This window comes from Phocoena sinus, chromosome 12, assembly GCF_008692025.1.
Source record: "Phocoena sinus isolate mPhoSin1 chromosome 12, mPhoSin1.pri, whole genome shotgun sequence".
NCBI lineage: Eukaryota > Metazoa > Chordata > Mammalia > Artiodactyla > Phocoenidae > Phocoena > Phocoena sinus.
This window is the reverse complement of record NC_045774.1, coordinates 57,587,210-57,602,942: the sequence shown is the minus strand read 5'-3', so window position 1 is coordinate 57,602,942 and position 15,733 is coordinate 57,587,210. Positions and strand designations below refer to the sequence as shown.

Sequence of the window (15,733 nt, the reverse complement as noted above, 5' to 3'; positions counted from 1 at the left end):
GCTAAAAAATATTTCAATATTTTAACAACTGGTACTGTCATATACCCCGAGAAGAGCTGAATATCAGTCCTTCACAAACTAAAAGTATAGTAACAAATACTGTCGCCACTGATATGACAAAATTCTATTTTACAATTTAGAGATGAGTTTAAAATTTTTTTAATTTTAGCATTCCAAAAACTAAAGTTATTAATACAAAAACAAATACTTCAGTGAACTAAAGCCTTCACTATCACTACATTTTGGGAAATTTTCCAGAATTCTAAAAGTACTCTTAACTAGAGCCTTCATTATTAATCACTAAGTCCTAAAATGGTGGCATTTTGGAATTTCTTTTAAAAATTAACACACCTTTACTTTCCCAACTTTTGATCTCTAAATAAGGTAATTTTGTTATTTTCAGTAACTTTAAAAATTAATTATTTCATTTATTGGCTATACACATTATATTGAACTGACTTGAAAACTAAACATCTATAGATAGGCATTTTTCCCCTCACATGACAAACACTCATTTTACTGATTTCCTTTCAAATACTACCAAGCTCCTTCAGTATCTTGGTGGTTTAAACCACCACCATCACCACCTAAAACAACAAACTGTGGATATAAAAGATGGGCAAAAGTGACATATTTTAGTATAAATTTATCACAAACTTTGAAATTTGAAGACTTGGAATCCAATCCTATCTACATGATTTACTGGAAATGGGAGCCCAGGCAAGACCTGTTACCTCAATAAGCCTTACTCTCCTCAACGGAACTGCATTGTTATGTCTGTAGGGCAACTAGCATAGTGACAAGAGCATCATGCTAGCTGGTGTCCCATAAATTTTAGTCTCCTTTCCCTAGCCTTTACCAAAAAATTAGGTAATTGGGTGATAGGTTATGAAACAACTATATAGAAGAAAAATAATTATGCTGAATAAAACAATGATTCCTAGAGTAAAATAAAAATTATGCTTATTTTTTAGAGTATAACATTAACACAGTCTTACAGTAGAAAAACTGGGGAAAAAATCTTCCATAATCCTACCACCAGACATAACTACTATAATTATTCCTCCTGATAGCGCTTTGGTTATTGCATAGAATACATAATTGTATTAACATAAAGAGCTGTTCCTGTACTTTTTTCTAAACTTCACTTTCTAAGGCCTTAAAAATTCCCAGAAAACATCATTTTAAGGAATATTTTATTTTATCAAGTGAAATTTCATATTGTTTAACTAGTCTTCTATTCATAGATATTTAATTACTCTTTCTGTTTTATATGTTTTAAAAATACTACAATGAACATGCCTGCATATAAATACTAAGATTTGATTTTTTCAAGTGTCTATGAAAAAAAAAAGTGTCTATGAAAGGCAAACTTAAGAATAACTGGTAAAACTGACTGAAATGTTTATTATAATGCACTCTATCCTTATCAAGTCCAAAATACATTTAACTGGAAGCTGATTTTTTTCTTTGCTATGTGGTTCAGTATACCTGGCATACCCATTGTCATGGGTTGAATGGTGGCATCCCAAAACATATGTCTACCCAGAAATTGTGGCTGTAACCTTATTTGGAAAAAGAATCTTTACGGACATAATTAAGGTAAGGACCTTCAGATAAGATCATATGTATTAGGGTGGATCCTAAATCTAAAAATACTGTTCTTAGAAAAGTAGGGGAAAGGACAATGCAGGGAAAAAGTCCATGTGAGGACTGAGGCAGAGACTGGGGTGATGTGTGTACAGACTGCCAGCAGCCACCAAAAACTAGGAGAGAGACGCAAAAAGGATACTCTATCAGAGCCTCCAGAAGCAACTAAATCCTACCGCCACCCTGATTGCAGACTTCTGACCTCCAGAACCATGAGAGAATTAAGTGTCTGTTATTTTAAGCCACAAAGCTTGTGATAATTTGTTATGGCAGCCCTAGGAAATGAAGATACCCTCAAATCACATTTTGTTGTGGGTTTTTTTTGCGGTACGCGGGCGTCTCACTGCTGTTGCCTCTCCCGTTGCGGAGCACAGGCTCCGGACGTGCAGGTTCAGCGGCCATGGCTCACGGGCCCAGCCGCTCTGCGGCATGTGGGATCTTCCCAGACCGGGGCACAAACCCGTGTCCCCTGCATCGGCAGGCGGACCCTCAACCACTGCGCCACCAGGGAAGCCCCTCAAATCACATTTTAAATCAATGTCTATTCACTGTTTCAAAAGCTACATCATCTATTTTCCATTAAACTCCCCTGAATTGTCCCATTAGTATTTGGTTATACATTATTTTATTTTTTACAAGCACTATGAACATCACCTACTTACATGTTGCATCCATTAATGATAATTTAGTTGTAGTTCTAATGTGGTTTTTGTCTACTCAGTCATAAGATCCTTGAAGGCAGGAACGGTATCTTAAATGCCCTGCTTGTCATACATTTCACCTAATATAGTGCTATATACAGTGCAAGATTTAGTAGCTTCCTATTTGCTAAAATACAGAATGACTAAAAACTTTTTTATATATGTTAAACCACCCTTATGGAATACTTTAGAATTAGTGGGATCCTTTAAAGATCTATAACATATAAAGTATAAAGATACATTTTCCTGTTCTTAAAACTGAAGTCTGGTCTTATGAAAATCCTCATTGCCTATTGTTTTAAAAGATCAACATTTACTGTCAATGACTTAAAATCTACACCAGGAATCTAACAATATTCAAGATATGGTAAGAATCATGTAAGTTAGAAGGGCTATAATAGAACAAAGCACCAGCAAAAACCTCTTCTGTAGAGGATAGGCTGTGGTTACAAATAAAGACGTTCACCACATTACATTCATATTATGTTTGATAGTTACTTAAGGTATAGTTGTTTAACAATTGGTTGGAAAAAAAAAAAAGAATGGTATTAAGCAACAACAACAAAAATCTAAGTATACAACATACCTGAGTTCGTAAAATTTCACTTTTTGACAACTGCATATCACCAGTCAATTCTTTCACAATGATGCCCAGTGGCTCTAGACGTTTGCTGAAGTAATTTGTCATTTCAGCTGCCAACGCTTTCATTGGAGCAACATATACAATCTGCGCCAAAGAAACACTAGCTTGATGAATGAGCAAAAACTACAACGTCAATACAAGTCACTATTTATTGTGAAATATGATTCTAGCCACTTAGGGTGAAAAATCTTAATAGTGATATATGAAAAGTACTTATCTTTGTTGCATAAGTGTGCAGCTGTTTACAGGACAATGGAATTTGTTGATATAGCCTTATCACTTTGAAAACTGGTGCTTCAAAGCTAAGTGCATTTTCATAGCTTTCACAGGGGTAGTGGGATTTTCATAACACAAATAGGGATTGCCTAAAAGTAATGAAGTAAATCATGCAGCATTCTTTACATGACTTCATGTATAATATCCTTAAAAACTTCCAGATCTCATGTAACATGTACAACTGCAAAATGATTTTAAATTTTACAATTTAAAAAGCTGTTGTCGGACTTGTTAATTTCCTACCTTAAATTCATTCTTTCTGATAACACCTTGTTGAAAATGCTGGCGAATTTCATGCAAAACTGTAAGCATTGCAATGTTGGTCTTTCCAGCTCCAGTAGGGGCACAAATCAGCATGTTCTCATTGGTGTTGTAGGCAGTCTCAAACACAATTGACTGGATTCTATTGAGTCTTCTCATTCCTTTAAAAGCCAGCTGTCCAATCTAAAAACGACATGACCCACTATAAACGATAATATGTGAAGGTCTCACACAAAACATTAAATGCAAATTTTTAGTGATAAAAAACCAAACGACTAATTTGTTTGGTCTCTCAATGTGTCCTGCATTTAAACTAAGTGTGCACAGTTGACAACTCACAACTATTGTACAATTCTAATGCACTTGGGAATTGTAACCCACTAAATTTGAAAAATATGATAATGAGACTATACCTGTATCTTTGTACACAATCCTAAGTACAAAACCATGATAATAATGTAATGAAACAAAATTAAACAGGTATCTTTTGATTTCATATGATGATAGCCTAGTTTATTTAGATTGAGGATGACAAATGAAAGTGCAAACAAGAAAATTCCTGGGGATATAAATCAATAAGAAATTCTGTTTCAATATGTTATGGATTTTTAAAGAGACTTTTTTGAAAAGGCAGCCTTAATAGTAGGAATAACAGCTGTAGATTATGTTTGTTCAGAACTTACACTGTGACACATGCAATTGTAAGCACTTTCATATATTTATTTATTTAATCCTCAAAACAATTCTATAGTATAGGTACCATTATTATGTCCTCTTAATAGAAAAGAAATTAAAGACACAGAGTGGTTAATTAATTTTTCCTAAAATCTTCTATACAAAAAGTCTTTAGAGATGAAAACTACAATGTCTGAGAGTAAACAAAACACTGGATGGAATTAATGGCAGGAAACTGGAATAGCTATATTAATGCCAGAAAAAAATTGATTTAAAAGCCAAGAATATTACCAGGAATAGAAACCCAGTCATTTCATGAAGAAGATCATTCAATCCTAAATGTTTATATACCCAATAACAGATCTTCAAAACACATGAAGCAAAAACTGACAGACATGCAAAGGGAAACAGGCAAATCTGCAATTTCAGTCAGAGATTTCAACGTCCTTCTCCAAGAACTGAGAAGTCAAGTAGGCGTGAAAATCAGCAAGGCTAAAATAGATTTGAACAGCACTATCAACCAATTTGACCTGACTGACATTTATTCATCTAACAATAATTCTCCTCAATTGTTCATGGAACATTTAACAAGATAAATATATATATATATACCATATTCTGGGCCATAAAACAAGTCTTAATAAATTGAAAAGGAAGCAATACATACAAAATATATTACCTGATCACAATGGAGTTAAATTAGAAATCCTTACTAGAAATATCCTTAGAAAATATACAAATATTTGGAACTAAATAACGTTCTTCCTAAATAACCCATGGATGAAAGAAGGACTCAAAAGGGAAATTAACTATTCTTAACAGAAGAAAACGAAAACTCAACATATGAGAATTTGTGGATGTTGCTAAATCACTATTCAAGGAAAAATATATAGCACTAGCCGCCTATATGAAAAAAGAGGAAAGGTTTCAAATGAATGACTTCATCTTTCAAAATAAGGTATTAGAAAAAGGAAAAATTAAAACCGAAGTAAAACAGAATAAAAGAAATAATAAAGATCAAAGTAGATATCAATGAAATGAAAACAGAAAAGCTTATTCTTTGAGATCAATAAAATTGATTAATCCCTAAGACAGACTGATCAGGAAAAAAAGAGAGAAGACAGGGAATTCCCTAGCAGTCCAGTGGTTAGGACTCTACACTCTCACTGCCGAGGTCCTGGGTTCAATCCCTGGCTGGGGAACTAAGATCCCACAAGCTACGTGGTGTGGCCAAAAAAAAAGAGAAGACACAAATTACTAATGCCAAGAATGAGAAGGATGGCATCACTATAGATGCTGCAGGTATTAAAATAATATAAGGGAATATTATAAACGACTTTATGCCAATAAATTTGACCATTTAGATCAGATGTACAACTTTCTTAAAAGACACAAATTACCAAAGCTCATTCATGAAGAAATATACAACTTAAATAACTCTGTATCTGTTACAGAAATTAAGGCTGAAGTTAAAATCCTTCCCACAAAGAAAATTCTAGGCCCAAACAGTTTCACTGGTAAATTCTACCTAACATTTAATGAGGAAATAACACCAATTTTTCATGGAGTTTTAGACTGTTCAGAAAAACTACAGAGGAGAGAATACTTTCCAAATCATTCTATGAGGCAAGCTTTCCCCTAATACCAAAACCAGACAAAATAAAACTGCAGACCAATATCCTTTATGAACATAGAAAAAAATTATAAACAAAACTTTAGTATATCGAATTCTATAACATAATACTATATCATTACCAAGTGGGGATTATCACAGGAATGCAGGTTAGTTTAACATTCAAACTCAATGTAATTCACCATAATAATACACTATAATGGAAAAGCCATATGATCATCTCAATAGATGTAGAAAAATAATTTGACAAAATCCTACACCCATTCCCAACCAAAAAGAAAAACAATGTCTCAGCAAACTAGAAATAGAAGGGAATTCCTCAAACTGTCAAAGGATATCTACAAAAACCCTACAGCTCATACTATACTTAATGGTTAAAGACTAAATGCTTTCCCCTAAAATCAAGAACAAGATATTACGCTCACCACTTAATGCCATACTATATGTTATACTCACCACTTATCATAGTACTATAGGCTCCAGTCAGTGCAATCCAGGAAAAAAAAATTATTTTTTAATTTAAAAATAAAGGCATTCATATAGGAAAGGAAGAAGAAAAACTGTCTTTATTTAGAGATGACATGATTTCCTAGGCAAAAATCTGATGGAATCTACAAAAAATCTCCTAACACTAACAAGTGAATTTAAGAAGGTTGGAGGATACATGACCAGCATTTTTTAAAAATTATATTTCTGTATATTATCAATGAAAAGTCTGAAAGTAAAAAAATTTTTTAAATCAATTACAATAGCATCAAAATTATAAAAATTTTAAGAGATAGGAAACACTTATGTACTAAAAACTATGTAATTTTGCTAACAGAATGAAAAAAAATCTATGAAAGATGTCAGTTCTTCCCAAATTGATATATAGATTCAATGCAAATCCAATTCAATATCTCAGCAGGCTTTTCTATAGAAATTAACAAGCTGGTTCTAAAATCCATATGGAAACACAGAGGATCTAAGAAGAGACAAAACAACTGTGAAACAAAAGAACAATGTAAGAGAGCTAAAATTACCTGATTTCAAGGATTATTAAAAAACTAGAGAAATCAAAACAGCATGGTATTGGCATAAAGATAAATAGATCGAGGAACAGAATAAGGAATCCACAAAGAAACCCTCACATATACGGACTGCTGATTTTTGACAAAGGTTCAAAGGCAATGCAAATAACAAAGGATAGCATTTTCAATAAATGATACTGGAATAAATGGATAGCCATACACAAAAAATAAACTTGGATCCATACCTCCTACCATATACAAAAGTTAACTCAGAATGGATCATTGACCTAAAATGAAACTTAAAATTATAAAACGTGTTCAAGAAAATAAAAGATAAATTTTCTGTGGTCCTGAGTTAGGCCAAGATTTCTTAAACACAGCATAATCTATAAACAAACAAATTGATAAACTGGACTTAAGCAAAACGAAAAACTTATAGTCTTCAAGATAATGTTAAGAAAATGAAAGAAGAAGCCACAGCACAGGAGAATATCTCCGTGAAGCTTACAAGTGATAAAGGACTTGCATCCAGAATATATAAAGAATTCTCCAAACACAATGATAGGAAAACACACAATCCAATTTTTTAAATGGTCAAAAGATTTGAACAGTCACTTCACCAAAGAAAGTATGCTGACGGCAATAAGCACACAAAAAAGATGCTCAACACCGTGAGTCATTAGGGAATTGAAAGTTAAAACCACAATGAGATAACACTATACACCTATTAAAATGCCTCAAAATTTTTTAAATGCTTATTATTGCAAGTGTTGGTGGGGACGTGAAGGAACTGGCACTTAATTTTTAAAATGTTAAACATACACTTAACGTGGTCCAGCCATACCACTTCTAGGTTTTACCCAAAAGAAAAAAAAAAAGTATATGTACATACAAAAGCTTGTAAACAAGTGTTCATAGCAGCTTTATCTGTAATAGGCTAAGACTAGAAACAACTCATATGTCCATCAAAAGATGAATGGATAAATACAATGTAGCACATTCATACAATGGGATACTACTCAGGAATGAATGGGATACTAAAAAGGAATGAATCACTGAAACATGTAAAATAAGGATGAATCTCAAAATGATTGTTGAATGAAAGAAGCCAGACAAAAAAAGAAATACATACTGCATGGTTACATTTATATAGAAATCTAGAAAATACAAACTAATCTATAGTGACAGAAAGCAGATTAGTTGATGCTTGGGGGTAGGGAGGTGGGTGGAGGGAGAGATCGGAGGGCTTGCAGGGGGCACGAAACACCTTTTGAAAGTGACCATTATGTTCACTATCTTGATTGTGGTGATGGTTTCACATGTGTTTACATACTCTAACTTATCAAATTTTCACTTTAAATATATATGGTTTATTGTATGTCAAGTATACCTCAATAAAGCTGTCTTTTTAAAATTAAAAATAATTTTATAGACTTATCTGTTATATCCACTTATGCCTTCATTTGGATACACACACTTTGAAGATATCAGAGTAGTATCTCTAGGGCCTAGAAACTCTAGGGCAGACCGATTAAACACCTTGAGAGTACCAGTGATACTTTCTCATCGATCTCTGCTGATGACTCAGCCTTGGACTGGCAGTGCAGCGCATTTTTCAGAACACGAGGCTTAGGGTCAGAGGCCCAGGTTAAAAGATTGGCTTTGTATTTGCAATGTAACTTTGAACATAATTAACACCTCTGAGTTCTATTTCCTCATCTGTAAAATAAGGTTAGTTATACTATCACACAAGGAAATTATAAAAATAATAAAAATAGCCAACAATTACAGAGTTCTTATTATGAGCCAATCACAGGGTAAATCCTTCATATGAATATCCTAATTATTTGTAATAACCATACCAGATTATTTTACAGATGGGGAAACAGAGACTTCAAAAGACTTAAGTTCACACAGCTATAAATGGTGAAGTTAGGATTCGAAGATAGTGTAACTTCAGAATCACAGTCTTTAATTGCTAATGTTTATAAACCATATAGTATAAACCATACACAGTGTAGGTACTTGCAACTGTGTTGAAATAAATTAACAGCATCTATTATCATCACTGTCATATATCATCTTTGTTTTTTATATGAAGCTTCTAAAATACTATGGTAAGTGAATGCTACAATTTCCAGTCTTTATAGACTCATGACAGAAGTCCACTATTCCTAAACTATAAATCTGATCATGTCACATTCCAGCTTGAAGATTTTCTGAGACTTCTCACTGTCCATTTTAACTATACAGGGTATGTAGCATACAAGATCTTTCAAGGCACAGAACGTATAGCAAATAGAATCCTTCAAAATGTGAACCCTTGTTATTATCTTCCACTACTGCCATCTATACATACTATTCTCTGGACATTCTCTGTGCCTTTGCACAACCTATAATACCTTTCCCAGCACTGAGAAGCTCTTCATTATCATTCAAGTTCAAGTTCAAATGTAATCTCTGGTCCCCTCCAATTCCATACACAATTATTATATTTATGCATTTATACTCTGCCATATTACAAAAGATTTAGGGAACTCCCATTTCTCTCAGCAGCTGGACATTCACACCACCCCCTTTATATATATATTGCCATTATGGCCCTTAACCACAAACACTGAAATGATTTATTTATATGTATATCCGGCCCACTGGATTTAAACTAAGGATTCAGTTTTACTACTCTCTGCATTACCATAGTACCTAACCAATTGCCAGGAACATAATAGGTCTCTAAATAAATTTTTACTGATTGATAAATCAGTTGAATAAATGAGGGAAAAAGTCTTAAAAATCTTAAAAAGATACACACTTCATTCACAATATCTTCCAAAGGAAGAGTAAACTGGATCTAAGCAAAATATGTAGCAGTTCCAGAAAAAAACCTATATTCAATCTTGAATAAGAAACATTTCTTTTGTTCTTAAAGGTTACAGTTCAGTCAAGAAGCAAACTAAGGCATTAGAAGAATATACTCACAAACAAACCTATTACACATGGAGGTTTATAACATTCTATTCAATTCAACAATCATTTACTGATCACTTGTATAAATATTACTATACTAAGAACTTATGTCAGTATAAAAATTTCTTCTCTTAACAAAAGTAAGAACGTGTCTAAAATGATCCTTAGAATATTTAGCTTGTGGTTTAAGGGGGAAAAAAGGTGATAAAATTATATTACATCATTTCAGTTGTCTATAATAAAGATATGGACTATATGCTGAGCTATCTGAGGGGAGAGAGAGTCACTAAGAAGAATGCTCTTTCAGGTAGAAGGAACTGAGTATTAGAAAAAACACCTGGAACTAGTTAAAAGTTAGTAGCTGTGTGACAGAGATGGGAGGAAGGGGAAGCAGAGATAATGAAGATGGAAAAGTAGGTTATGACCAGACTATGAAGACGGGACTACCATAGAGACTCACCTACCTCTAAAGATTTTCCTGAAAGAATATAGGGTAGTGGAGGAAACTAAGGCCTAGAGAAGTTAAACAACTCACCTGAGTCCACACTGCTAGTAAACTGTGGAAGAGATGAGACCTGAACTGAGTTTGTCTTAGCTCCAAACACAAATTACCACCAAATATACCGTCTAAAATACTACCATACAATGATTCAGTTTGCCAATTAAAAAGTCTCGACATTCATTTAAAAACCATTGCAAAAGATTCCTTAAATTACTGTTGCATATATACAGCCTTTACTAGCAAAAGAACATGCTGATGAGAAACAAGTTACCAAAAAAAAAGCAAACCCCTACAAAAATTTATAAATTACTTCCACAGCCCACATTCTGCCCCCTACCCCCAAAGTTTATTTTTGTTTTTCATTTTAAATTTAGAAAAATGGATGAAATAATTTTCAAAATAAACTTGTTGGTAAAAAAAATAAAAGGAATGTGTATAGGCAGCAACTGTAACAGTATTAAAAAATATCACTAGAGGATTCAGTATGTTTCAAGTTATGTTTGTGAGCTACTAGAACATGAGATAATTAAGTTAAAGTTCACTGAGCATAAGGAATTTCTTGTATTGAAATAATATTCAAATTATATTCACAAATATCTTAAGAAAACAAAAGATTAAAGAGGAAGAAAAAGTGTGACTATATCAAAACTCTATTTTACTTAAATTTAGAACTATGTAGTAATAATATTCATTGTTTTATTTATATTTCATACATACACTAATGTCTAATTAAATGGCACTAATAATCATTGCTTCCAAATATTTGATATTCTTCTAACTTAGAAGAAATACAGGTGTTCATTTTATACATGAATGAATATACAAAATTGAACTGCAATTATTTTTCTTAGAGTCTTAGTATTTGCTCTTAAATAGAAAACTGAGTATCATGGCTAATTTATCATAAAGGCTTTATGTTTAGCACAGTCATTTGAAATATGTACCATTTTCCCTTTTAATTAGTTTTAACTAAGCATTTTCAAAACATCATAATCAGTAGATGAAAATGTTACAAGTTTCATCCTAAATCCACTTGTCTATGTATATTTCAGATTCATCAGACTACTAATCTTACAGAAATGACATGACTCATATATGCAATCCCATAGAAAATATGTTTCTGATATACTTTATCAAACACTACCTACACAGGCCGTTACCAAATGCACGCTTTATTTTTAAAAAATAATCTGGATGATACTATTTACCTGGAAGAACAAAAATGTACACTAGGGGCTTCCCAGGTGGCGCAGTGGTTAAGAATCCGCCTGCCAATGCAGGGGACACGGGTTCGATCCCTGGTCCGGGAAGATCCCACACGCTACGAAGCAACTAAGCCTGTGTGCCACAACTACTGAGGCTGTGCTCTAGAGCCCGCAAGCCACAACTACTGAGCCCATGTGCCACAACTACTGAAGTCCATGTGCCTAGAGCCCATGCTCTGCAACAAGAGAAGCCACTGCAATGAGAAGCCCGCGCACCGCAATGAAGAGTAGCCCCCGCTCGCCGCAACTAGAGAAAGCCCATGTGTAGCAACAAAGACTCAACACAGCCAAAAATAAATAAATAAATTTATTTTTAAAATGTACACTACACATACTGCACTAACTGTTTATAGTAATCAAATGTAGGTACTTATACTGCCAGTCAGTTAAAATGCATTAACTCGGTATCTAAGATGAAGCCAGGATCATGTCATCCCTTCCAAGTTAGTATATGTATCATAAGCTTAAGTTTTAAATATTCTAACAGCAAACATCAATTTCAGCATGTACTTAGGAAAAATCATATAGATACCAAAGACATACATTATATAATCTTCACAGTTTAAGTTTCCTCCGGCTCTAGATAGCATGTGCCTTAGGTTCAAAATTTCAGAATCAGAGATGATCACAGCTCAGTACAGGCAGTCCGAGCTCTATATGCTGGAATCCACCACTCTAATGCTTCCCACAAATCACGTTCCACACCACAAACTACTTAACAGCCATGGAAGGTATTCTATTCACTAAGATGGAAAGATCTTGTTATTTGAAAAAAGCAAGATGCATACCCATATTATAATATGCTACTTTTCTCAAAGATGGTGGGGGTGGGGAGTAGGGAATAAGAATCTGCTGTTTATATATATTTAACAGTTAACACTAAAATATGTTTATATTTGCTTGTAGACATTCTGGGAGAATACATAAAATCTAATACTGTGATTTTTAATAGACTGAAATAAGGATCTGGGCAGACAGGGGACAAGGATAAATTATGAGACTTTTCACTACTTAAAGATTTCTAGCTTTTAAAATGTGATAATACCTATGCAAAAAGAAAAAGATAAAACACACACACAAAGATATACAATTCACTTCCTTAAAAAAACGGAAAAACTAAAGATGTGTCTGATTAAGTGGAGATGCCTAAATGAGCTCTCAAGTATTGAAAAATATTTCATATTAAAAAGTTCTTATTATTCCTAGAGTTTTACCCTCCAGAGACAAAAAGGTAATTTAAAAAACCTTCAGAATAGTAATTCAATTTAAGTCATATGTCCCTCCACTCACTGTCCTCCTCAACATTCTCTTTTTTGGTCTTAATAGGCTGAGTTCCTCAAAGGTTTCTCTCAATTAAGAGTTTAGGAATAGAAGAAACAGCAGGTTCTCTTCCTACATCCAATACCTGTAGCATTAGAGCTGGGACCTCACCTAGGACTCTGGTTTCAACAAAAGTACAGACCTGTTATTAACTGCAAAGCCTAAACCACACCTGGCCATTATCTAAAATGTACCCTCCCATTCGTTCATCGTACACTGAACTCTGCCTACCAAGTGCCAAGCTGTGAGGACTTACTCTCTGCCCTCAAGAGCTAAAGGTGAAGCAAGTGAATCTGGACCACCAGGAGTCTGTTACTTGGGTCCCAACTATACCTCTGCTACCACACACCTCCACACCCTAACCTTTAAAGGAACGGAACCAGGGAAGACCTCGCACGCTACTTCACTGACGGCCAACCCCAAACTGATGATCTGTGACCAGATCAATAGACTAATACATTATAAAAACAAAACCTAAAATGTTAAGTTATCTTTAATGCTCTTAATTGTAGATAAACACATAAGATAATATATTCCTTATTATTTAAGTTGGCAAGTAAGTTGTTCACTAATCCATTTAATGATGATAGTACCAGTTAGCTACCATTTCTAATTGAGCACATACTACACAGTAGGCTTTGCTTTAAATGCTTTAAGGGGATTATTTCTCTCAACATCGAAAGAAAACCCATGAAGTAGGTCTTTTTTATTACCTTTATTTTACAGATGGGGAAACTTGGCATGGAGAGATTAGAGAGTTTGCCCTAGGATAAATGGCCAGTAAGTAGTCGAGCAAGGACTGGAACGAAAGTTCAAATTTTAAAGTCCAAGTTAAAAACTTGTAAAGCTTACTGATTTCATTACTTTACACTTTTATTCCTTATGCTGATTTTTTAACAAAGTAACTTAATTTTATAAAAATAAATATAAATATAAAAATATGAAGTCAATGAAAATACTGACCATACTAATAATCAAATAAATGCAAAATAGAGTCAGAGTGCTTTTTAATCTGGGTGTTTAAGATTTTTTAAAAACTGATTATTCTTGGTAATGTTTACATCTTCATATGCATCATACACATTGCTTTTAAATGATCAACATTAATAAATTTGCATATCATTTAACCTAAAAATTCTACCTCCAAAAATGTATCCAAGTTAAACTAACAACAAGAATGCCAGATAAATAAGCAAAATGATGTCGGCTAAAATATCATTTATAATAAAAAAAACTAATACAAGTTGAACGTCCATAAATAGACTGAGATCAGTAATTCATGATGCATTCTTTATGAATTACAGTAGTTAAATAGGATGAGGAAGATATATATGCTTATAACACGCCACAGAACAGTAACATAATTAAGTATAATCTGTTAATACAAAAAAATTATGGAAAGATATACATCAAACTGTTTCATTGGATCTGGGATTATAAAGGAAGTTTTACCTTCTGTTTTGTAAGTTTAGATATTACATTTTAGATATTACTTCTTTTATAGAACAGATTTTATAATCAGCTTCACAAAAACGCTTTACTCTTTACATAAAAGAAATATTTATCTTAAGGAAAAACAAAAGGGGAAGACCTACTGTACGGTGTCTTAATGTATTAAAAGTAATAATAATTTCTTTCTTGACAGATATAAATACCTCATGTTTTTATGTCAATATAAAGTAACTGATTCACCCTGTTTTTCATTGTCATATAAAGAGTTCTACATCTTTACCAAACCCCAAATTTCCAATTTGTACTCCCACTTGAAAACTGAAATATTACTGAATTCTGTTAATTAAGAGATTAAAAAAAGAAAAAAAGAGATAAGAAAGACAGTGTATGGCCACTATTATTTCCTCTTTACTGAAGAGTTGTGTGTTTTAATGTTTCATGATATTAATTCATTTTGAACCAGACAATCTGGGTAGAGGAAATTAAGTCTTAGCAACAAAAGACCTCAGGAGAGTAATCTGCTGTTAAGTCTTTGAAGGAAATAAGACTGTAAAATTTTGTGAAAAACAGGTAAGTTAGTTACTGTCTAAAATGAAACTGAGCCAATTTGCATTACATACAAAAAAGCAGTAAGAAATCACAACGCATAATTCATAATCCTTTCATATTATTTAAAGGAATGCATTTACATCATTTAGAAGAGTAACCAAAAATACTCAATATGCCCTTAAGTGTCAATTCCTAAAAATTCTCTCATCCTGAAAATAGTCCATTTCACAACAACCAAATGGGACTTCTAAATATATTGTACTCCCTGATGACAAAATGATAAATAAGTAGGTATTACTGGCCTTGAAGAGAAGAAAACAAGGAGAGAAAAACGAATAATAGCAACACTGCTAGATTTAATTGAGAACTTAAGGCATAATGGGTGTTAGAAAGGAGCACTAACCTCTTCTTGGAAGCGTAAGGTACACTCCTCATTCCCAGGTTTGAGCTAAGGCTTACCTGCTGAGAAAACTGAAGAAAAAACCTCAAGAGGGAATTTTAAAAGACAAACAAGATTCTGGCTGCACAGTAACAATGTCCACCAATGAACCATCAAGATTGCACATGTGGGTTTCTACCAGCACACTCTTAACAAGTCAGCAGGTCAGATGTCCTTCTGAAACACCTTCACCAACGTGCTATGCCGAGAGTCACATTCCCAATGCACAAGAAGACAGTAAAAGACATGACTGAACCTCACTTATGAGTTTGCTTGTGTTTAGACAGAACCATCAGAATAAGCGAGGGCTTGATTCACAAAACCAGTATTACAATTACATATACAAACTTCATATGCAATTAGAGATAAAGAAATTAGAGATAAAGAATC

The 15,733-nt window shown here is 33.4% G+C and overlaps 1 protein-coding gene across 2 annotated transcripts in view; it reads right to left on the bottom strand.

Moving 5' to 3' along the window:
* The window catches only part of ASCC3 (activating signal cointegrator 1 complex subunit 3), a 366,641-nt gene that overhangs the window by 257,114 nt on the left and 93,794 nt on the right, over positions 1-15,733 (bottom strand). For both annotated transcript variants that reach the window (XM_032651063.1, XM_032651064.1), the window contains exons 9-10: positions 3,514-3,714; positions 2,938-3,078 (exon numbers count right to left, since the gene is read on the bottom strand). In XM_032651063.1, coding sequence (XP_032506954.1) covers positions 2,938-3,078; positions 3,514-3,714 — 342 coding nt within the window. The remainder of the gene's footprint in view (positions 1-2,937; positions 3,079-3,513; positions 3,715-15,733) is intronic.